This window comes from Pristiophorus japonicus, chromosome 18 (genome assembly GCF_044704955.1).
Source record: "Pristiophorus japonicus isolate sPriJap1 chromosome 18, sPriJap1.hap1, whole genome shotgun sequence".
NCBI lineage: Eukaryota > Metazoa > Chordata > Chondrichthyes > Pristiophoridae > Pristiophorus > Pristiophorus japonicus.
Window position 1 is genome coordinate 57815161 of NC_091994.1, and position 24532 is coordinate 57839692.

The 24532-nt window shown below is 48.2% G+C and overlaps 1 protein-coding gene across 1 annotated transcript; it reads right to left on the bottom strand.

Moving 5' to 3' along the window:
* Positions 1-986: 986 nt before the first annotated feature.
* Positions 987-20444, bottom strand: fam32a (family with sequence similarity 32 member A). The gene is made up of 4 exons (XM_070860905.1): positions 20336-20444; positions 14427-14580; positions 11739-11792; positions 987-1939 (listed from the first exon to the last, which is right to left on the bottom strand). Exons 1-4 carry the CDS (start codon positions 20404-20406, stop codon positions 1871-1873), a joined length of 348 nt encoding a protein of 115 aa, XP_070717006.1. The 5' UTR covers positions 20407-20444; the 3' UTR covers positions 987-1870.
* Positions 20445-24532: the final 4088 nt, after the last annotated feature.

Genomic DNA, 24532 nt, shown 5'->3' on the forward strand with positions numbered 1-24532 from the left:
ATGGAATTTAGAAGAATGAGAGGAGATCTCATAGAAACATAAAATTCTGACGGGATTGGACAGGATAGATGCAGGAAGAATGTTCCCAATGTTGGGGAAGTCCAGAACCAGGGGTCACAGATTAAGGATAAGGGGTAAGCCATTTAGGACCGAGATGGAGAACTTCTTCACTCAGAGTTGTGAGCATGTGGAATTCTCTACCACAGAAAGTTAGAGGCTAGTTCAAAAGGGAGTTAGATGTGACCCTTATGGCTAAGGGATCAAGGGTTATGGAGAGAAAGCAGGAATGGGGTACTGAAGTTGCATGATCAGCCATGATCATATTGAATAGTGGTGCAGACCCGAAGGGCCAAATGGCCTGCGCCTGCACCTATTTTTTATGTTTCATCGATATCTGCCTGCAGGCCGAGCGTTCCTCTTCACTGTCAACCACATGGCCAATTTTTGTATCATGTGTAAATTTCTTTATCATGCCCATACATTTAAGTCCAAATCGTTAATATATATTACAAAAACGAAGGGACAGAGCACTGAGCCCTGTGGCCTTCCAGGCCACAAAACTCCCCGCAACCATTACCCTTTGCTTCCTGCCACTGAGCCAATTTTGGATCCAATTTGCCACTCTCCCTTGGATCCCATGGGCTTTTTATTTTTTTTGATCAGCCTACCATGTGGGACCTTGTCAAAAGCCTTGCTAATATACATTAATATAGGATCTCCAAGCAGTGAGCAGGAGAAATGTTCTGGTCCACACCATCATAGGCTAGGATTTTGCCACCATACAGCCCCACAGACAGGTATTTGCAATTCCCCCCTCCCACCCGTTCCATGCCAGCCTTGGTATACGCACACTGCCACATTGATCGTGATAAACTACCCCTCTCATCCCCATCACTTGACCTCAACTATTACTTGCAAAGAGCTAGCTACGGGAGACTGCAAAATCTTGTCCTAGATTACAGTGTGTTTTGAATAAAGCACAAATGTTTCTGTGGTAAGTTTCAGGGGTTTTATTTTGCAGTATGCAGGTCTCAAACATCAAGGAGGAAGGCAACAGACCGAGTGTACCAGCCAACCTCGCTTCGCTACAGAGCAAGGGCTTAATCCATCCGACTGCAGGTAGCAACATTCGGACTTCAAACTCCTCACAAAACAGCAGTTCAACTCTGCAAACAGTATTGATTGTCTGACCAACTAATACACATCAAAGGGCTCACCACCTTTTCGATTCCTCCACGTTCCCACTGAACACAGCTTACACCCCAGTGATGTTGCAGCCCAGTATCACTTGGTCAGACCCCACTCCAACAATGGCGGATATGTCATTGCCACAGTTTCCACAAAACAAAACCAACTGCAAACTAAATGTAGCTGTGGGCTATGCACAGATGGGAAGTTGTGTTAACCACTGCGCCTGTCACTGGTGCAAGGACCTGCAGGCAGGCTAACTGCTTCATGTCTGAATGTTGCGGCACATATCTGGAAAAAGATCAACTACGCAAGTGTTGAGATAAAAGTAGCAACTCTGACACAAAATTATCCACTCCTCAATCTAGAACGAGTATTACACTCGCTCGAGGTCACGTGATGGGCTACCATTGAAAAGCTGTTCAGTGTACGTGTACCTATCTGTTACCTTCCTCAGGAGTCAGGGAACATACAAGAGCGAGGTCAACAGGAAAATTATATTTACAAAGTGGTCGACCGACCATCAGCAGCAGTCCAGGCCTCGTCCTCAGAGACAAGTCGGGAGAGAGAGAGAGAGAGAGAGAGAGAGAGAGTCTATTTTAATTTACTGCAGATGCAAAGAATACAGAAAATAGAAAGAGGAATCCCAATAAAAAGATGTCCAAAAGCTGCCCCCATCTCCTCATTTAGTCCAGCTGACTTTGGGGATATCATAATGTTCCGTCAGGGTATCCAGGTGTCGGTTAAACTCCTGCAAGAAAAGCAAAGAGAGGTTACAAGTCAGCGTTTCGGGTAATTGAGCCTGTTCAGTGTCCGAAGGCACTTGGGCACAGAGAGAGGAGACACGTCTGTGCTGGTGGAGGGAGGGAACGCTGCAGGCATTAAGCATGGAATGCCCCGAGCAGTCCTGTTCTCCCAGCGTGCTGGGCCCTCGCCCGACACCCACACACTGCCTGTGGGTGGAGCCGGACTCAAACTTTAGTGCCTTGTGTCACCAGACTGGGAATTGGGCCCAGTTGGTCATGCTCGGTTCATGGGGTCTCGTGCAGCCAGCAGATTGGGAGCAGACTCCCTGTGTGCTGCCCCCAGAATGCCGAAGGTCACTGCAACAGTTCACGACACCATCTGCTCCTCTTCATTCAAAACACAACACTCCATCTCAGTCTAACATAAAACAGATCTGGCATTCAGGGATGGTCAGGCCCATTTTCAGCACAAACTCTCGGGATACTACAGACCTCGCAATGCTCTGCAGGACACCATGAGCTGGGTTACAAGTGGCAACACTGAGGCTCATCTCCAACAGCAACAGCAGCCCAACACCAGCTGCAGTGCAGGCACAATGCTGAAGGAGCACTGTTCCCGTGAAGACAAAGTGTTCACTTTTTTGTTTTTAGGCAAATTTAGAAAAGTATATTTGATCTACGGCTGTTACTGTTAGTAATTTTTATAAAGCAGTGCCCTCAATACTGATTGTCCAAAAAATACTAAATTGTTTAATATTCTGATGGATATTAAACATTGCATTCAGGTAATGCCCCAGCAGCAGTTTTCTTGCTTGCAAGGACAAAAATGGAAAATACAAGCTCCAAACAATCCTGCAGCAGAAACTGAAGTGGCTCGAAGCTGTAGGATCGACCGAGATTCCAACGTAAGCGAGGAGGAAGCAACAATTCTGCTGGGGGACGGAAGGAGATTTAAACGCCCAGCCGCTTTCACAAGATGGCCCTTCAAAAATGCCCACATCCCATGAATAAATAAATAAAATCTAGCCTACTTCAAAAACCACTGTGGTTCAAAATGAACTGCCATTAAGGAAAATGCTTTTTCCTAAAATGGCTTCACAGAAATATAAAAAAATATCGGCTGCAGATTGACAGGCAAAAATTCAGTAACCTCACATCAGCATCCTGCTATTGGGAGACATACTCTGAGCATTCTGTGGGCACCAGTCCTGGACCATCCCTGTCTCAGGTACTCCCGCAAAGTAACAAGTGCTGTCAGGTGGTGAATGTTTTGATGAGGGGGTTCACACACAAAACCTCGTCATTCACTGACAGATCTGCTCTTTATTTCTAGCATTTCCTGTTTAATAAAGAATTGCTGCAAGTCCTTTATAAATAGCTCAGACCGTTGGTGTTTACTTTATCGCCTCTCCAGCGATTACATGACTGGAGGAGAAGGGGAGCTGGCTGATGGCCGTGCATCTGGATGGACTAGGAGCTTTTTTCTGGTCCTTTTTTTTAAAAAAACATTCACGGTTTAGTTTCTTAGGATTGACTATAAAATGCAGTGACATGTTTGATTTACCCTCATCCAAGTCTTTGTTACTCTAGACTTGACTACTCCAACACGATCCTGGCTGGCCTCCCACATTCTACCCTACATAAACTCGAGGTCACCCAAAACTCAGCTCCCCATGTCCTAACTCGCACCAAGTCCCGCTCACCCATCACCCCGTGCTCGCTGACCTACATTGGCTCCCGGTTAAATAGCGTCTCAATTTAAAAATTCTCCTCGTTTTCAAATCTCTCCATGGCCTCGCCCCTCCCCATCTCTAATCTTCTCCAGCAGCTCCCCCCACCCACCGCCCCCCAAGATGTCTGCACTCTTGAACATCCCTGATTATAATCGCTCAACCATTGACATTCGTGCCTGGGCCCTAAGCTCTGGAATTCCCTCCCTAAACCTCTCCGTCTTTCTACCTCTCTTTCCTCCGTTAAGATAAGCCTTAAAACCTACCTCTTTGACCAAGTCTGCCCTAATTTCTCCTTCTGTGGCTTGGTGTCAAATTTTGTTTGACAGCACTCCTGTGAAGCAACTTGGGATGTTTTACCATGTTAAAGATGCTATATAAATACAAGTTATCGTTGTTAGCCCCAAGTCCAAGCGAAATGTCAGGCATTCATTTCCTGGATCGGAGCGTGCAAAGGGCTGCACTCTGACCTGCTGAGACACCGGCGATTTCACACTGGGGAGAGGCCGTTCACCTGCTCAGTGCGTGCGAAAGGCTTCATCAATCACCCAACCTGCTGGGACACCAGCGAGTTCACAAGTGACTGCAGGGTTTGGATTCTGCTGTTATTCACATCCCGACTGAACCTTGTTCATTATTAGTTGACGTTTGTTTCTGATGTTAATGACCCTTCAACTAGGCTGGAGTTTAATATTTTGATATTTCAAATAACAGTGTTGATATTTGATGTCTCCAAGAGGAGACTAATTGATGTCCTGTTACTGACTGCTCCATTTTTGATCGGTGCCCAGGAGCAGCGAAGGATCGGGGCCCAGGAGAGGGGGGTGGGGACGGACCCGGGGGCCCAGGAGAGGGGGGTGGGGGGCCCAGGGGCAGCACGGGCCAGCCCACACTGCGATATGTGTGCACTAGGTCCATGCAGCAGAGCAGGTCTCCAGTCGTCTTGGTTAACCCTTGCCACTGGACCAAGACCTAGCTCTGTCAAGCCCGTGTGGTGGCTGGTGTGCAACGGTCACCCCACGTTAAAAAAATCCACACACAGGCATCTTCCACCCTTCAGGATGTAGTTCGGGACCTGGAATATTAGGTCCTTCATTGAAACACCTGTGAACTCATCTCTTTTTGGTGTGGAAGCGGGTCATCCTCGATAAGAGGGGCTGCCGAATACTATAATACTAAACTATAGTGTGGAAGGGACCCAAGGTGTACCAGCACAATCTCACCACTGAGTGGGGCTGGAACCACCGAATGAGCAAGGTTCAGCTGCTGCCACACAGAGGTAGAAATCACAACTACAATGTGAATTGCACAGGAATCCAGCAGCAACTTATCAGCATAACCTTCTCGTCCTTCCTAGCTCACGATTTTGATTCGTCTCAACTATTCCTTGTGGCAGCAAGTTCCACATTCTTACCACTCTCTGGGTGAAGAATTTTCTTTTGAATTCCCTATTACATTTATTAGTGACTATCTTATATTTATGAGCTGTAGTTTTGAACTCCCACAAGCAGAAACATTGCCTCTCACTCTACCCGATCAAGCACAGGAACATAACAGGAGTCGGCCATTCGGCCCCTCGAGCCTGCTCCGCCATTCAATGAGATCATGGCTGATCTTCGACCTCAACTCCACTTTCCTGCACTGTCCCCATATCCCATGATATTCAAAAATCTATTGATCTCAGTCTTGAATATACTCAATGACTGAGGACCTATAGCCCTCTGGGGCAGAGAATGCCAAAGATTCACAACTCTGAGTGAAGAAACTTCTCATCTCAGTCCCAAATGGCCGACCCCTTATCCTGAGACTGTGACCCTTGGTTCTAGACTCTCCGGCATCTGTTCTGTCAATCCCCCTCAGAATCTTATATCAATGAGATCACCTCTCATTCTTCTAAACTCGAGTAGGCCTAGCCTACTCAGTCTCCCCTCATAGGACAACCCTCTCAACCCAGGAATCAATTTAGTGAACCTTTGTTGCAGCGTCTCTAAGGTAAGTATATCTTTCCTTAGGTAAGGAGACCAAACCTGTGCACAGTACTCCAGGTGTGGTGTCACCAAAGCCCTATATAATTGCAGCAAGACTTCTTTACTCTTGTACCCCAACCCCCTTTAAATAATGCTGAACGTACCATTTGGCTTCCTAACCGTTTGCTGTACCTGCATGTTAACTTTCTATGATTCGTGTACAAGGACCCCCAAATCCCTCTGCATACCAACATTTACTAATCCCTCACTTTTTACCAAAGTGGATAATTTCACATTTCCCCACACTATACTCCATCTTCAATTTCTCGCTCACTCACTTAACCACTTTGGACCTAAAAGGAAAGAACAGGTAATTTTCTAAACTGGTGAAAAGCTAAAAACAGCAGACGTCCAAAGAGACTTGTGGGTCCAGGTACATCGATCATTAAAATGTCATGGACAGATACAGAAAATAATCAAAAAGGCAAGTGGAATGCTGACCTTTATATCTAGAGGACTAGAGTACAAAGGGGTAGAAGTTACGCTGCAGCTGTACAAAGCCCTGATTAGACCACACCTGAAGCACTGTGAGCAGTTCTGGGCATCACACCGTCAGAAGTATATATTGGCCTTGGAGGGAGTACAGCGTAGGTTTACCAGAATGATACCCAGACTGCAAGGGTTAAGTTACGAGGAGAGATTACACAAACTAGGATTGTATTCCTTAGAATTTAGAAGGTTAATGGGTGGTTTGATTAAAGTTTTCAGGATATTAAAGGGAACAGATAAGGTAGTTAGAGACTATTCCCACTGGTTGGGGATTCTCGGACTATGGGGCATAGTCTAAACATTAAGAGCCAGGCCTTTCAGGAGTGAAATCAGGGAACACTTCTACATACACAGGGCAGTGTTTGGAACTCTCCTCTGCTAGATCAATTGTTAATTTATATCGAAGATTGATAGTTTTTTGTTAACCAAAGGTATTAAGGGATATGGGACAAAGGGATATGGAGTTAGGTCGCAGATCACCCATCATCTCATTGAATGGCAGAACAGGCTCGAGGGGCTCGATGGCCTACTCCTGTTCCTACCTAACTATATCCCTTTGCAGCCTCTTTACGTCCTCCTCATAACTTACTTGGTCTCCTCATCTAAGTCATTAATATAGATTGTAAATAGCGGAGGCCCCAGCACTGATCCTTGCGACACCCCACCAGTTACGACATGCCACACCGAAAATAACCTGTTTATTCCTACTCTCTGCTAGCCAATTTTCAGTCCAAGCTGACATATAACCCCCCAATCCCATGAGCCCTAATCTCGTGTAATAAATGCCTTCTGAAAGCACACTCAATTTAAAAAACCTCCATCACGCCATCCCTCAGTTTTCCCTTTTCTAGAGAAAAGAGCCCCAGTCTGTTCAGCCTTTTCTGATGAGTATATCATGTGTGTTCTGGTATCATTCTTGTGAACCTTATTTGCACCTTATCCAGTGTCTCTATCTCCTTTTTATAATATCGAGACAAGAACTTTTCACAGTACTCCAAGTGTGATCCAACCCAGGCTCGATACAAGTTCAACATAATTCTCTGCTTTTCAATTTTATTCTTCATAGAAATGAACCCCAGTGCTTGGTTTGCTTTTATTACACCAATTTGTATTTATATAGCCCCTTTAACGTAATGAAATGTCCCAACGTGCTTCACAGGAGCATTATCAAACAAAATTTGACATCTCCATTTAAGGAGATACGATCAAAAGCTTGGTCTAAGAGGTAGGTTTTAATGAGCATCTTAAAGGAGAGAGGGGTAGAGGCGGAGAGGTTTAGGGAAGGAATTTGAGAGATTAGGGCCTAGGCAGCTGACGGCACGGCTGCTAATAATGAAGTGATTAAAATAAGGGTTGTGCAAGAGGCCAGAATTGGAGGAGTGCAGAGATCTTGGAGGGTTGTAGGCCGGAGGAGGTTAAAGAGATAAGGAGAGGTGAGGCCATGGAGGAATTTGAAAACAAGGATGAGAAATTTTATATTGAGACATTGCTTAACCGGGAGCCAATGTAGGACAACAAGCACAGGGGGTGAGCGGGACTTGGTGCGAGTTAGGACACGGGCAGCAGAGTTTTGGATGAGCTTAAGTTTATGGAGAGTGGAAGATGGGAGGCCAGCCAGGAGTGCGTTGGAATAGAGGTAACAAAGGCATGGTCGAAGGTTCAGCAGCAGACGAGGCAAGGGCAGAGATGGGCGATGTTACGGAGGTGGAATTAGGCTGTCTTGGTGATAGCGGGGTCAGAAGCTCATCTCGGGGTCAAATATGACATCAAGGTTGCCAGGGAGAGGGATGGTGTTGGTGGCGGGGACCGAAAACAATGGCTTCGCTATTCCCAATATTTCATTGGAAGAAATTTCTGTTCATCCAATAAATGTCAAACAAGCAGAGAGACAAATCAGAGACAGTGGAGGAGTCGAGAGAGGTGATGAGGTAGAGCTATGAATCGTCAGCGTACACATGCAACATGTGTTGTGTTTTTGGATGTCACCGAGCGGCAGCATGTAGATGGGAAATAGGAGGGGGCCAAGGACAGATCCTTGGGGGACACCAGTGCAGGAGCAGGAAGAGAAGCCATTGCAGGTCATTCTCTGGCTACAAATGGATAGATAAGAATGGAACAAGGCGAGTGCAGTCCCACTCAGCTGGATGACGGAGGAGAGGTATTGGAGGAGGATGGAGTGATCAACCGTGTCAAAGGCTGCAGACGGGTCGAAAATAACGAAGAGGGATAGTTTACCATGGTCACAGTCACATACAATGTCAGCTGTGACTTTGATAAGGGGCCGTTTCGGGGACAGAAGCCTGATTGGACAGATTCAAAAGGTGGCATTCCAGGAAAGATGGGGATGGATTTGGGAGGAGACAGCATGTTCAAGGACTTGAAAGGAAAGGGAAGTTGGAGATGGGGTGGTAGTTTGCAAGGACAGTGGGATCAAGGGTTGGTTTTTGAGAGGGGTGATGGCAAATTTGAGGGAGAGGGTGACAGTACCTGAGGAGGGAGCACCGTTAACAATGTCGGCTAATATGGGAGTCAGAAAAAGTTGTGATGGTCAGCAGTTTGGTGGGAATAGGGTCAAGGGAGCAGGAAGTGGGTCTCATGGACAAGATGAGTTCGGAGAGGGCATGAGAGGAGATCCGGGAGAAACTGGAGAAAGATGTGAAGTCAGGGCTAGAGCAGGGGGAACCTTAGAAGAAGTTTGGCCCGCTAGGCATGGGGAAGGAAGGGAAGAGGCAGCTGGTCAGATGGTCTCAATCTTAGTGACAATGAAATCCAAGAGCTCCTTGTACTTCTTGTTGAAGGGGAGGGTGGAGGAGGCGGGGGGGGGGGGGTTAAGAAGATGGTTGGTAGTAGAGGAAAGAAGCTGGGGGTTATCTTTGCATTTCAGGATGGCCATCCTGCAACAAAGAGCAGTTTTGGCAGAGGAGGGCATGATTCGATAGTGTTTTATGTCGTCCAGCCAGATCTGATCGTGAATGGCTAAACCAGATGTCCACCATATCCGTTCAAGTCTGCGGCCCTTGGACTGAAGATCGTACCAGGGTGACAGAGAGCAATGGTTTTAATGGTGGAGGCGAGGGTGTGGTTGAGCAGAAATGCTGTGGTGAATGGAGGGCAGTTGTAAGTGAACTGGGAGAGTTTTTTCCCCAGGGTCAGACACAGAAGGAAGTAGGGTTGGGAGGGGGGGGAAGGGGTAATGTGGGTGGAGAGCTGCCTCATCTGTGAATGACACAATGAGGTAGCAAGGCCATGTCAGGCTGTAAGGTCAAGGGGTAGCCATGAATATGGGTAGGAGGGGGTTTATATTAAGGGAGGCTAAGAGGGCAGTGAACTCAGAGGAGATATAAGTTGAGATGGAGGTTAAAATCACCGAGGATGAGAAGTCGCTTAGTGCAGAGGCTGAGGGAGAAAAACAATGAAGATAACTCAGAAAATTGGCATGGTATTTGGGTGGGCGGTAGAGAATGAAGATTTGAAATGAGGGGCGAGAGGGGTGGAACAAGGCGAAATGCTCAAAGGAGAAGGTGCCGGAGAAGCCCTGGGGGCCAGACCAAAGTGCGATTTGGTGTAAAGAGCCACATTACCACCGCGATGGTGTGGGCTTGGCGCTAGGTATAATCAGGCTGGGAGGCTTCATTGAGGGAGAATGTGTCATCACCCCTCAGCCAGATTCCCATCAGGGCCATGATGTCGATGCAATCATCCACAATAAGCTCATGGATGGCAAGGGCCTTGTTCACACGTGAACGGACATTCTGGAGGGAGATACGGAGAGGGGCAGTGATAGCTGATCCACTGGCTGAGTCCACAGGGCCAGCGTTGGGGGGCGGTGGGGCGAGTGAGATGGGAAGGAGGCAAGAAAGATTAGTTCCCAGCGGGCGCGCTGGGCAGGAAGGTCGATGAGAATTTAGGATTGGGCAGTTGGGGACGCTGCTCATGTGGAAGCAGTGACAAGTGTCTCGATGGGCCTTTCGGAGGGTGTCAAGAGAGCTACAGAAGGAAGCTGTAGGCTGATCGAAGAGAGAGTCCAGCCTGGGCTTTTAGGAAATCCAAATATATTGTGTGTACTGTATTATCCTCATCTACTTTTTCTGTTACTACTTCAAAGAATTCAGTAAGGTGCTCCTATTTCTTACCTTCTTATTTATGGGGAGCGGGCAGGGAAGTGGAGCTGAGTCTATGATCAGATCAGCCATGATCTTATTAAATAGGAGAGCAGGCTCGAGGGGGTCAAATGGCCTACTCTGCTCCTATTTCTTATGTTCTCTTTTGAAATCTGTGCTGACTATTTTCAATTTCTAGATGTTCTTTATTACACCTTTGAGTAAAGATTCCATTATCTTTCCTACCACTCATGTTAAGCTCACTGGTCTATAGTTCCCTGGGTTAGTTCTATCTCTCTTTTTAAATACAGGAATCATATTAGTTGTCCGCCAGTCCTCTTTTCTAATTAATTGTATGTGTGTAATAGTGCCTCTGCTATCGCTTTCCTAAATTCTTTTAATACGCACGGATGCAATCCATCCAGACCAGGGGTTTTATACTCTAAAATGGATTTTTTAAATCAATTATCTGCCTCTTTTCTATCTTAAGTGTCTCTCTATCTTTTATGATCTCTGCTACTAATGTCATGTCCACCCCATTAGTCTCCCTGGTCAATACCAAAACAAGGTAAATATTCAATATTTTTGCCATTTTGCTGGCATTACCTGAGAGTTTAATGTGTGTACCCCTTAGTGGACCTGTCCCTATCCTGATTTCCCATTTGTGAGTCTGTGGAATATTTTACTATTTCTATTTTGTATTCCTTGCTAATTTAATTTCAGTTCCTCTTTGCCTTCCTAATTGTTTTTTAAAATTTTCCTTTATTGTCATCCTCTCCTTTGTTGTCTATAAAGAGCGTGCGGCAAACCAGTCCCACCCTCCCCTTCCCTCAACGACTATCTGTCCCACCTGTGACAGGGACTATAATTCTCGTATTGGACTGTTCAGCCACCTAAGGACTCATTTTTAGAGTGGAAGCAAGTCTTCCTCGATCCCGAGGGACTGCCTATGATATACTTAGTGGATGCCTTTTTCTTTAGTTTCAATTTGGATCTTATCTCTTTATTCATCTATGGGGTGTCATGAATGAATATCACTGGTTAGTTTTCAAAAGCAGAATACATTTCTCCTGAACTCTATTGATAAGCGTTTTAAATATTTCCTACTGCTGTTCTCTCTCTATCTTTCCCGTTTATTTTTCCTAGTTCCAATTCTTATCCCCTCAAAATCAGCTTTTCCCAATCTATTACTTTGGTCTTTGTCTTACTTAAGTCTTCCTCAATTGTTATTTTAAACATTATTGTGATTGCGATTGCCTCGATGTTCCCAAACTTATCTGTTCTGGCTCATTTCCCATACCCCATCCAGCAATGATTTCTCTCTTGCTGGAGATACTCAGACAAAACAAATCTTGACTGCTTGCAAGGTTTCTGCAAAAGCTTCAAGTCAAAATGAACTTTAGAATTTTAAATATCAATTAAGATAAGCATTTAAGCAGCAGAAAATGAGCATCTTACCTCCACACTCTGTTTGTGAGTTTTTGATGCCTTCTTCAGGATCCTTTCAATTTGCTGCAAGAAATGAAACAGCAGGAAGCGAGTGAGAAGGACTGGAGGAACAATCTTTACAAAACTAAGTGGAAGAGTGAGGAGACAGACAGCTGTAGTTCTGACTCACTGACAGCGTTGAAAAATGACCTGAAAAAGGAGGGGGCCGGGGGTACACACGACCCGTAAAGTGCTTTAGTAAGGACAGAACAGAAGATAGTTTCATAGCAGGTGTGATTAGTATTTCTCACATTATCACGTCTGCTATTTAACCTTTCCTGTTCTCCACTTAAACACGTTACGTGTGTGTGTGTCCAGTGTTTGCTGTGGCTCGGTGGGTCGCACTCTCGCCTCAAGTCAGAAGGTTATGGGTTCAAGTCCCACTCCAGGGACTTGAGCACAAAAATCTAGGCTGACACTCCAGTGCAGTGCTGAAGGAGTGCTGTACTGTCGGAGGTGTCGTCTTTCGATGAGACGTTAAACCGAGGCCCCGTCTGCTCTCAGGTGGACTTAAAAGATCCCACGGCACTATTTCAAAGAAGAGCAGGAGAGTTTATCCCCGGTGTCTTGGCCAATATTTATCTCTCAATGAACATTACAAACAGATTATCTGATCATTATCACATTGCTATTTGTGGGAGCTTGCTGTGTGCAAATTGGCTGCTGAGTTTCCCACATTAAACCATGACTACACTCCAAAAGTACTTCATTGGCTGTAAAGCGCTGAGGTGTCCAGTGGTCGTGAAAGGCGCTATATAAATGCTAGTCTTTCTTTTCCCCTTCGCTTTGCTCAGTTCCTTTTAAACGCTGTTTATCTGTATTTCCCTCCCGTTCTAACCAAGAGTCCACACCTGAAACATTAACCAATCGGTTCACTCCACAGATGCTGGCTGGCCTGCTCAGTGTTTCCAGTATTTACTGCTTTTGTTTGATGTTTCCAGCATCTGCAGCACTTTGCTCTTTTTTTCTCCAATCGATACAGAATCACAGCCTGCTTTTAAGGCTGAATGTTAGTGGATACAGATCACTAATTCATACTATATTTTGTTTGCATTGTCCTTTCACAATTTGCAATTAATGAGATAACTGGAGCCGTTCTTTGGGGAGGCGGTATGACCGAGAAGGGGGAGACCGGAGGAGAATGAGCCCCCTAAACACACACACGCAGAATGGAACCGCAAGGAACAAAAGCAGAATACTGCGGATGTTGGAAATCAGAAATAAAATCAGAAAGTGCTGGAAACACTGATCAGGTCAGGCAGAATTTGTGGAGAGAGAAAGAGAGTTAATGTTTCGGGTTGATGACCTTTCATGGAACTGTATTGATGAGGTTTGTTGCCATTAATGTGGACCGAGGGAAGTGTTGCGGGGACCGGAGGCGGGTGTTGCAGCAGTCAGCGTGCTGCAGAGATTACACCTCTGAAGAACTGTGCTTTCTCAAAGTGCTGAGTCTGGGATCCAAGAGTGATGCTAAACCAGCCAATACCATGTTGTCTATGGTGCACCCACACTTTATTGCAGCCCAGCAACTCTAGATTTACCCGAGGCCTCCAGTCCAAGCAGACTTGGCCGGGGAAGCACCAGGCTGCTCAGGGCCTTGGTGATCTGCTGCCATTAGCTCAGAGCCCCAAGTAGTCTGCAGTGTTCAGTTCAACATGCTGCTGTTATAGAAGTACACCAATGTGCTCCTTTAGTGGGAACTAGTGCTGTCTAATCTAACTGACTGCTTACCTCAGAGATCAGAAACATGCTCGGTACCAGGTTATTGAAGGTTCGGGCCATTCATTCCCTCTCAGATTATACCTGGGCAAATAAAGCAGTTTTCTGGATAACTGGCCCTTTGCTCCAAACTAACTAGATTGCTCACTTTCTTAGTGTGGGGGAACAAAGTGGCTGGGGAAATAGGGTTTGGGGGCGCATAGAGCAATGCTTCCCCTAATTCTTTGAGTCCGCAGACACTTTGAGGGGCTGTGCGGCCCATTCAATTTTGTGCACACACAAAATGTAACATGGGAAAAGCCGGTCTCTGGCTGTGCAGCTGAGAGGGAACATTGGTGTGGAGGTGTACAGGCTGGTTGGGAAGAGGCCAGTTGGCCTTGTGGGTGTGGACCCTTTATCTGAACATGCTTTTGGCCAGGAGGGCCCGCATGTGGGGTTCCGGCCGGGGGGGGGGGGGGGGGAGGGGCAACAGGACCTGGAGTTCTGGCCAGAGGGAATTGTGCGGGTTTGTGGGCATTGTCCGCACCTGGGGTTCTGGCTAGGGATGTTGGGGTGGCTGCACCTGGGGTTCTGGCCAGTCTTTCTGACAAGCTTGCTGGCTGCTTCCAGCTTTTTCTGGTCTTTATTTCATCAGATTGATGCGGTTGCAAATTGCCCTCCCATTTCCCTTCCGGTGACTGTCCCTGCCCCAGCTGAGTAGTTTTCCTTCCCTTCCCTTTAGCTGTACATATCTTTTCCTCCTTTCTGGAAATAAGCTGCAGATAGTTGACAATTTGTACCTATTTCTGTGCATTCCACCCAATGTATCCCTCCTCTCCCCCACTGTGATTCATTCAGTTCAACATCTTCCAGTCTGATGAAGGACCAACAACTGACCGGCTGTGGAGCGCCAGCATTCCCAGGTTTTGACTCTTTATTCATTAAGATGCAACAGCTCACCCGCTTCTCCTGCATCTTGTCAAATGCCTTCTGCGCTGGCGTTCGTTTGTCCACCACCGTCTGTCGCTTACGCTCTTCCGACTCCTCCCCCTCCTCCTGATTGGAGGTGATCTGTCCCAGCAATTTCTTGCTTTCCTTATTCTTCTTTTTCTTCCTTTTTTAAAAAAAAAAAGAAAAGCACAAAAGATCGCAGTTATAGTATTTGTTTTGGAAATCTGACAGTGAGGGAATCGAGTCGCACACATCGGAGGAAAGAGAGGATTACACTGGGAGAGACCGAGCAGGAGGGGGAGCGGGGGGAGGGAGGGAGGAGGGAGCATGAGGGAGGGAAAGGGGAGAGCAGGAGGCCCTGGGGGTTGGGCAGAGGGCTTTATTGTTCAGTTTAAGCCTCAGAGACAGAGACAAATTCTATGGCGAGCACGAGGCTAAACAGCTGAAGGCAGTGGGCCGGGGAATGCATCTTCTGTACCAGAACTTTCCCTCGTGGTCCCGTCGCTGCTCCAAGGGTTTTATTGTGGACAATGTAAATCTGAAGATGGATTCTAGGAATACTGGGAACAATTGGGATGCTAAAGCGCTCATCATTCTCCCGGTTAACAATTCAATAGGTAGGAATGGACCAAACCCCAAATATTTAAAAAATCTCAACAGTTAGAATATATTTATGCACGCCAGAGAAAAGAGGACAAAACATTTTGGCCCAGATTCTCCTCTCACAATAACGGTGATGCTGATGACTGCAGAGCAACCTCGGGCGCAGGACAGATGCGAAGTTAAACTTGAATATCCAAGTGTTGCAACAGCCGCCGTTCGCTTTGTGGAAACAGTATCTCACTTTCTGGATCACCATTCCAGTGCTGGAAGTTGATGAATTTGCACAAAGATACGAATTAAACGCACTACAGAAAGTTACCTCACACCATTTTAACAATGTGTTAAGTACTAATTACTGCCAAACAACCTCTCCGGCACTGAAAGGTGTCCATTACAAGTGTGAAGTCTCATTCCTTCATAATTTATTTGTTGGTGATTTTAACTTTAACCTCTCCTTTACGTCCCTTTATTCTCTCAATCTAATCTTTCTCCTCTTTATTCCTATTTTTGTACCTGATTTGACATTGAATTCACCCTCCTCAGTCCTTGCGCTGTAAATGTCACAATCCTGCAATTGGATTGGTTAAGGAGATAGCCTTCCGCAATTTCTCCTCGCTACACATCAGCTCACACGTTCAGCAACTTGCCACACAAAAAAAATATAAAATCCTAAATGTACAAAGACAAGTCTAACAGAGAAATCAGAGAAACTTGGCCCTTACTTCTCATCAAGTGAGGTGCTGAAGGCCCGAGACAGTGTTGTGTACTGTAACCTGACTGTAGATAGAGCAAGGAATTATCAACACAATAGTCTTTTCCTCCCTGATAAAATGCGACATCTCCACCGACACCTGGGAGTCCCTGGCCAAAGACCACCCTAAGTGGAGGAAGTGCATCCGGGAGAGCACTGAGCACCTCGAGTCTCGTCGCCGAGAGCATGCAGAAATCAAACGCAGGCAGCAGAAAGTGTGCGGCAAACCAGTCCCACCCACCCCTTTCTTCAACCACTGTCTGTCCCACCTGTGACAGACTGTGGTTCTCGCATTGGACTGTACAGCCACCCAAGAGCTCATGCTAAGAATGGAAGCAAGTCTTCCTCGATTCCAAGGGACTGCCGATGATGATGATGATGGAGTCTTATGAAAGGTGCGCAACTCCCTGGGGCTTAAATTTAATCCTTCATTGGACCTTTCACCAGAATGGTCATCGACCTGAAACGTTAACTGTTTCTGTCTTCACAGATTCTCGCCAGACTCGCTTAGTGTTCCCAGCATGTTCTGTTGTTATTTCAGTCGTACAAAGGGTCAGTCCCATGAGAATCAGAAGGTTGTGGGTTCAAGTTTCACTTCAGAGACTTGAGGACAAAATCTATGTTGATTCTCTAGTGCAGTGGTGAGTGAGCGCTAAACTGTCGGAGGTACCGCCATTCGGATTAGACGTTAAACAGAGGTCCTGTCTGCCCTCAGGTGGCCGTAAAAGATCCCATGGCACTATTTTGCAGCAGAGCAGAGGCGTTATCCTTGGATTATCATCATCGGCAGTCCCTTGGAATCTAGGAAGACTTGCTTCCACTCCTGAAGTGAGTTCTTTGGTGGCTGAACAGTCCACAGACGGGACAGACAGTCGTTGAGGGAAGGGGTGGGTAGGAATGGTTTGCCGCACGCTCCTTCCGCTGCCAGCGCTTGACCTCTTCACTCTAGCCGCCGCCCCCCCCCCCCAAATATCCCCACCCTCCCCAATATCCACATCCACCTGTCTGTCAGGGGCAGCACTGAGGGAGGGGCAGCACTGAGGGAGGGGCAGCACTGAGGGAGTGTAGTCACTGTTGTAATGCAGAAGCGCGGCAGCCAATTTACGCATAGCGGGCTCCCACAGACAGCAATGTGATAATGATCGGGTAGTCTGTTTTTTTGTTGCTTTGATTGAGGAATAGATATTGGCCCGGGACACCGGGGACAACGCCCCTGCGCCTTTTCGAAGTAGTGTCAGGGGATCCTTTGCATCCACCCAAGAGGGCAGACGTTTAACGTATCATCCGAAAGGCGGCACCTCCAACAATGCAGCGCTCCCTCGGTACAGTCCCTCCGACAATGCAGCGCTCCCTCGGTACAGTCCCTCCGACAATGCAGCGCTCCCTCGGTACAGTCCCTCCGACAATGCAGCGCTCCCTCGGTACAGTCCCTCCGACAATGCAGCGCTCCCTCGGTACAGTCCCTCCGACAATGCAGCGCTCCCTCGGTACAGTCCCTCCGACAATGCAGCGCTCCCTCGGTACAGTCCCTCCGACAATGCAGCGCTCCCTCGGTACAGTCCCTCCGACAATGCAGCGCTCCCTCGGTACAGTCCCTCCGACAATGCAGCGCTCCCTCGGTACAGTCCCTCCGACAATGCAGCGCTCCCTCGGTACTGACCCTCCGACAGTGAATGTAAAACGCTTTGAGACGTTCGGTGGTCGTGAAAGGCACTATATAAATCCAAGTCTTTCTTTCATCGACTGAGCATCCACAGCCCTCTGGAGTAGAGAATTCCAAATATTCACAACCCTCTAAGTGAAGAAATGTCTCCTCATCTCAGTCTTAAATGGCTGACCCCTTATCCCGAAACTGTGACCCCATCGTTCTAGATTCTCCAACAAGCGTAACCAACCTCTCAGCATCTACCCCATCAATCCCGCTCAGTATTTTATATTTTTCCAATCACCTCTCATTCTTCTAAACTCCAGAGAGGATAGGCCCACTCTACACAATCCCTGCTCATAAACACAGCCCTCTCAATCTAGTGAATCTTTGTTCCGCCGCCTCTAAGGCAAGTATATCCTTCCTCAGATAAGGAGACCGACACTGTGCACAGTACTCCAGGTGTGGTCTCACCAAGACCCTGTACAACTGCAGTCTGCCATCTTGGGTGGATGAAAAAGATCCCATGGCACTATTTCGAAGAGTTTAACATTTCATCTGAAAGAGTTGTCCCTGGGTTTCTGGCGGATCTTTGTCCCTCAACCAACATAACAAAGCAATTGGTCTGGTCGTTGTCGCATTGCTGTTTGTGGGAGTTGCTTGTGCGCGGGTTGGCTGCCGCGTTTCCCACATTACAACAGTGACCAATGTAAAGCACTTTGAAATGTCAGGTGGTCGTGAAAAGTGCTATATAAAAGGCAAGTATTCCTTGTATAGATACACATTTTTTTAATATACACACAACTCATTGAATGGCAGAACAGGCTCGAGGGGCTGAATAGCCTCCTGTTGCTGTGTTCCTATATCGGGGAGGGGCACCAGTAAATGGGGGGGGGGTCGGGGAGGGGCACCAGTAAATGGGGGGATCGGGGAGGGGCACCAGTAAATGGGGGGATGGGGGAGGGGCACCAGTAAATGGGGGGATGGGGGAACCAGCCCACACTGCAATGTGTGCACACTGGGCCCGTGCAGCAGAGCTGATCTCCAGTCATCCTGGTTAACCCTTGCCGTTGGACCAAGACCAAGCTCTGTCGAGCCCGTGTAGTGGCTGATGTGCAACGGCCACCACAGGTTAAAAAAAATCCACCCACAGACATCTTCCATCCCCTCAATTGGAGTTCAGGACTGGAACATCAGATCCTTCATCGAAACATCTGTGAGCTCATAGAAGCAAGTTATCCTCATTCGAGGGATCGCCTATACTGACAAGAGCCACAGATGGGACAGTGTGTTTGAGGGAAGGGTGGGTGGGACTGGTTTGCAGCCTTGGATTAACTTGTGAACTGAAAGACAGGTCCTCCGACAGTGCGGCACTCCCTCAGTACTGCCCCTCCGACAGTGCGGCGCTCCCTCAGTACTGCCCCTCCGACAGTGCGTCGCTCCCTCAGTACTGCCCCTCCGACAGTGCAGCACTCCCTCAGCACTGCCCCTCCGACGGTGCGGCACTCCCTCAGCACTGCCCCTCTGACAGTGCAGCACTCCCTCAGTACTGCCCCTCCGACAGTGCGGGGCTCCCTCAGCGCAGCCCCTCCGACAGTGCGGCGCTCCCTCAGTGCTGCCCCTCCGACAGTGCGGCACTCCCTCAGTACTGCCCCTCTGACAGTGCAGCACTCCCTCAGCACTGCCCCTCCGACGGTGCGGCACTCCCTCAGCACTGCCCCTCTGACAGTGCAGCACTCCCTCAGTACTGCCCCTCCGACAGTGCGGGGCTCCTTCAGCGCTGCCCCTCCGACAGTGCGGCTCTCCCTCAGTACTGCCCCTCCGACAGTGCGGGGCTCCCTCAGCATTGCCCCTCCGACAGTGCGGCGCTCCCTCAGTACTGCCCCTCCGACAGTGCGTCGCTCCCTCAGTACTGCCCCTCCGACAGTGCGGCGCTCCCTCAGTACTGCCCCTCCGACAGTGCGGCGCTCCCTCAGTACTGCCCCTCCGACAGTGCAGCACTCCCTCAGCACTGCCCCTCCGACGGTGCGGCACTCCCTCAGCACTGCCCCTCTGACAGTGCAGCACTCCCTCAGTACTGCCCCTCCGACAGTGCGGGGCTCCCTCAGCGCAGCCCCTCCGACAGTGCGGCGCTCCCTCAGTGCTGCCCCTCCGACAGTGCGGCGCTCCCTCAGTGCTGCCCCTCCGACAGTGCGGCACTCCCTCAGTACTGCCCCTCTGACAGTGCAGCACTCCCTCAGCACTGCCCCTCCGACGGTGCGGCACTCCCTCAGCACTGCCCCTCTGACAGTGCAGCACTCCCTCAGTACTGCCCCTCCGACAGTGCGGGGCTCCCTCAGCGCAGCCCCTCCGACAGTGCGGCGCTCCCTCAGTGCTGCCCCTCCGACAGTGCAGCACTCCCTCAGTACTGCCCCTCCGACAGTGCGGGGCTCCCTCAGCACTGCCCCTCCGACAGTGCGGGGCTCCCTCAGCACTGCCCCTTCGACAGTGCGGCGCTCCCTCAGTACTGCCCCTCCGACAGTGCGGCGCTCCCTCAGTACTGCCCCTCCGACAGTGCGGCGCTCCCTCAGCACTGCCCCTCCGACAGTGCGGGGCTCCCTCAGCACTGCCCCTTCGACAGTGCGTCGCTCCCTCAGTACCGCCCCTCCGACAGTGCGGGGCTCCCTCAGTACTGCCCCTCCGACAGTGCGGCGCTCCCTCAGTACCGCCCCTCCGACAGTGCGGCGCTCCCTCAGCACTGCCCCTCCGACAGTGCGGCTTAGCCCCGCACGGTGGGGATTACTGTGCGGGGCGCGGTTTGAGCCTGAGACCGGACCGGCCGCCTCCCCGGTGTACAGCGCCTGGGCCCCCGGTCCCCCGGTCCCCCGGCCACGGGGGCTCCGTCCCGCGCCGCGCCGCCGGGCCCGGGCATACACTCACTTCTTGACGCCAAGCTCGGACACTCCCTTCAGCCGGAGCGCGCCGCCCTGCACCGCGCGGTACTCAGCCATGGAACCTCACTGCCCCGCCCACCGAGAGTGTCATTGGCCTCGCCTCGCCCCGCCCCCCGTGATGTCACTTCCCCCGTCCCGCGTCCCCGCCCCGGTGATGTCACGGGGCCCCGCCCCCGGTGAGGTCACTGCCCCCCCGCCTCGCGTCAGTGGCCCCGCCCCCGGTGATGTCACTGCCCTGTCCGCGTCACTGCCCCGCTCCCCGCACGTCACTGCCCCGCACCCGCCCCCGGTGATGTCACGGGGCCCCGCCCCCGGTGAGGTCACTGCCCCCCCCCCCCGCCTCGCGTCAATACAAGTGGCAACCAGTGCCACTAAATGTGTTCTCTTGCTCCCCTCCAGCCAGATTGTACAAGGTTGGCAGCCTCTGAGTCACAAGGTCATGTGTTCAAACCCCACTCCCGATGGATCCCTTCCTAGTAGGACCATTAAAACCAAAAGATTTTTAACTGAAGAAATTAACCCCCCCCCCCACCTCAAATCCTTTCTATTAATTTAAAATAGAAGATAATGACCAACAAGAAGAACAAACTGTACTATTTAAAAACAGGTTCTACTTACAGTGGTGACAACTTGGCACAACACTCTCAGTCAGGAGGTTGTGGGTTCAAGCCCCACTCCAGGTTTTGCCCATATAATCCAGTCCGACACTCCAGTGCAGTACTGAGGGAATGCTGCACTGTCAGAGGTGCTCCCATTCGGATGAGACAAAAAGGGCCACATTACAGCAAAATTCTAAAGGGGCAAAGTGTGTTAAAAAGATGAGCCTGATCTTATTGAATGGTGGTGCAGGCTCGAAGGGCTGAATGGCCTACTCCTGCACCTATTTTTTATGTTTCTATGTAAACCGAGGCCCCATCTTCCCTCTCAGATGGATGTAAAAGATTCCATGGCACTATTTCAAGGAAGAGCAGAGGAGTTATCCCCGGTGTCCTGGCCAATCTCTTAACCAACACCACGAAACACAGAGTAACTGGTTATTTATCTCATTGTTGTTGCAACAGTGACTACACTTCAAAACTGCTTCATTGGCTGTGAAGCACTTTAGGATGTCTTGAACATGAAAGATGCTTTATAAAAGCAAGACCTTACAATTAATTATTTTTATTGACAGAATTGGATCCAATTATCACGTCCATACAGAATTACATCACATTTTTTCCTCCGCTCCAATTTTCTCCTTAGTAGTATCCCCTCCACTCTCTCCTCTCCTGAAGATGCAGACCCTCTTGCTGGAGTACTGGGTACGCTTCCACTGGAATTCGTCAGCCTCTGCTATCTGATCCAAATTGCTATTATTATGTAACCTGTGACAGGAAGTGTCAGCAGGGTAGTTGACTGTTAATTGTTAAAGCTTGAGATACAGTGGGTAAGAACATCAGTAGTCCACTAGGTGGCTCTGCAACATTTCTCCCTCCTTATTGAATAATCATTGTCCATGACTGGCATGGTATACACAACTCTTGATATACATTTATCAAATGGAACCCATTTTATGTCTCCAAATCCTACTACAGAGTTCTGTAACACAAACAAAAGATATGAACTTATTTTCCAAATTTACAGATTAAACTTAACCACTGTTTTTCTGTTTCGAAGAACAGAACCTTCCGATCTTGTTGCAGGACTTAGACTCATTCTAGTCTGAGCTTGAGGAGAGCTTTTCTCCAAGGGCAACTCGTGATCTACATTTGGACTCTCTACACTTTCAGATTGCTTGTCTACCTCACTCGAATTCAGACTTAAATTCTGACTTCTCCTTGGACTTGTTTCTGGTACATCTGATGTAGGATTTGCTACTTGTTCTCTACTTGTAACAAGACTATCTCATTCATCAGAATAAATTGAATCGTCCCAACTTTGTTGTGCAATGAGAGAGGATTAATTAGCAATCTTGTTGTGCGAGGCCACTTGGGGAAGAGTGACCATAATATGGTAGAATTCTTCATTAAGATGGAGAGTGACACGGTTAATTCAAAACTAGGGTCCTGAACTTAAGGAAAGGTAACTTCGACGGTATGAGGCGTGAATTGGCTAGAATAGACTGGCAAAGGATACTTAAAGTGTTGACTGTGGATAGGCACTGGCAGACATTTAAAGATCACATGGATCAACTTCAACAATTGTACATTCCAGTCTGGCACAAAAATAAAATGAGGAAGGTAGCTCAACCATGGCTTACAAGGGAAATTAGGGATAGTGTTAAATCCAAGGAAGAGGCATATAAATTGGCCAAAAAAAGCAGAAAACTTGAGGACTGGGGGAAATTTATAATTCAGTAGAGGAGGACAAAGGGTTTAATTAAGAGGTGGAAAATAGAATATGAGAGTAAGCTTGCAGGGAACATAAAAACTGACTGCAAAAGCTTCTACAGATAAGTGAAGAAAAAAAGATTAGTGAAGACTCCTTACAGTCAGAATCAGGTGAATTTATAATGGGGAACAAAGAAATGGAAGACCAATTGAACAAATACTTTGGTTCTGTCTTCACTAGGGAAGACACAAATAACCTTCCGGAAATACTAGGGGACCGAAGGGCTAGCGAGAAGGAGGAACTAAAGGAAATCTTTTAGTCAGCAAATTATGTTAGGAAAATTGATGGGATTGATCGTCTGCATCCCAGAGTGGTTAAGGAAGTGGCCCTAGAAATAGTGGATGCATTGGTGATCATTTTCCAACATTCTATAGACTCTGGATCAGTTCCTAAGGATTGGAGGATAGCTAATGTAACCCCACTTTTAAAAAAAGGAGGGAGAGACAAAACAGGGAATTATAGACCAGTTAGCCTGACATCGGTAGTGGGGAAAATGCTGGAGTCAATTATTAAAGATGTAATAGCAGTGCATTTGGAAAACATGGGATCGGTCCAGGTCAGCATGGATTTATGAAAGGGAAATCATACCTGACAAATCTTCTAGAATTTTTTGAGGCTGTAACTAGAGTGAACAAGGGGCGGGGCAGTGGATATGGTGTATTTAGACTTTCAAAAGGCTTATGACAAGGTCCCACACAAGAGATTAGTGTGCAAAATTGAAGCACATGGTATTGGGGGTAATGTACTGACCGTGGATAGAGAACTGGTTGGCAGACAGGAAGCAAAGAGTAGGAATAAACGGGTCCTTTTCAGAATGGCAGGCAGTGACTAGTTGGGTACTGCAAGGTTCAGTGCTGGGACCCCAGCTATTTACAATTAATGATTTAGATGAAGGAATTGAATGTAATATCTCCAAGTTTGCAGATGACACTAAGCTGGGTGGCGGTGTGAGCTGTGAGGAGGATGCTAAGAGGCTGCAGGGCGACTTGGACAGGTTAGGTGAGTGGGCAAATACATGCGGTATAATGTAGATAAATGTGAGTTTATCCACTTTGGTGGTAAAAACAGGAAGGCAGATTATTATCTGAATGGTGATAGATTAGTAAAAGGTGAGGTGCAATGAGACCTGGGTGTCATGATACATCAGTCATTGAAAGTTGGCATACAGGTACAGCAGGTGGTGAAGAAGGCAAATGGCATGTTGGCCTTCATAGCGAGAGGATTTCAGTATAGGAGCAGGGAGGTCTTACTACAGTTGTACAGGGCCTTGGTGAGGCCACACCTTGAATATTGTGTACAGTTTTTGTCAAGTATTCAACTATCATTGTAACCCATGTATAAGCTGACCTAAGTTGTACACCTTGAGAACATTGACCACAAGGGGGTGAACTTGTGGGAGACACTCCTAACCTGGACTTTCAGGTAAATAAGGGGAAGCTCCACCTACCTTCATCACTTGAGGTCTTGGTAATAAAGGTAACTGGTCACAGAGTGACCTTCTCTCAAGTATGGGCCTCGTGTGCATTTATACTGTGTAGTAAGGACATATCAGTTTTGGTCTCCTAATCTGAGGAAGGACGTTCTTGCTATTGAGGGAGTGCAGCGAAGGTTCACCAGACTGATTTCCGGGATGACAGGACTGACATATGAAGAAAGACTGGATCGACTAGGCTTATATTCAACGGAATTTAGAAGAATGAGATGGGATGTCATAGAGCCATATAAAATTCTGATGGGATCGGACAGGTTAGATGCAGGAAGAATATTCCCGATGTTGGGGAAGTCCAGAACCAGGGGTCACAGCCTAAAGATA

Bases quoted from the DNA above. Each gene is read 5' to 3' on its own strand.
- fam32a (XM_070860905.1), bottom strand. From the start codon at position 20,406: ATGGCTGAGTACCGCGCGGTGCAGGGCGGCGCGCTCCGGCTGAAGGGA. The intron at 14,581-20,335 runs GTGAGTGTATGC...TTTTTAAAAAAG, and splicing joins TCCGAGCTTGGCGTCAAGAA to GAAGAAAAAGAAGAATAAGG. The intron at 1,940-11,738 runs GTAAGATGCTCA...CTTTTCTTGCAG, and splicing joins CTCACAAACAGAGTGTGGAG to GAGTTTAACCGACACCTGGA.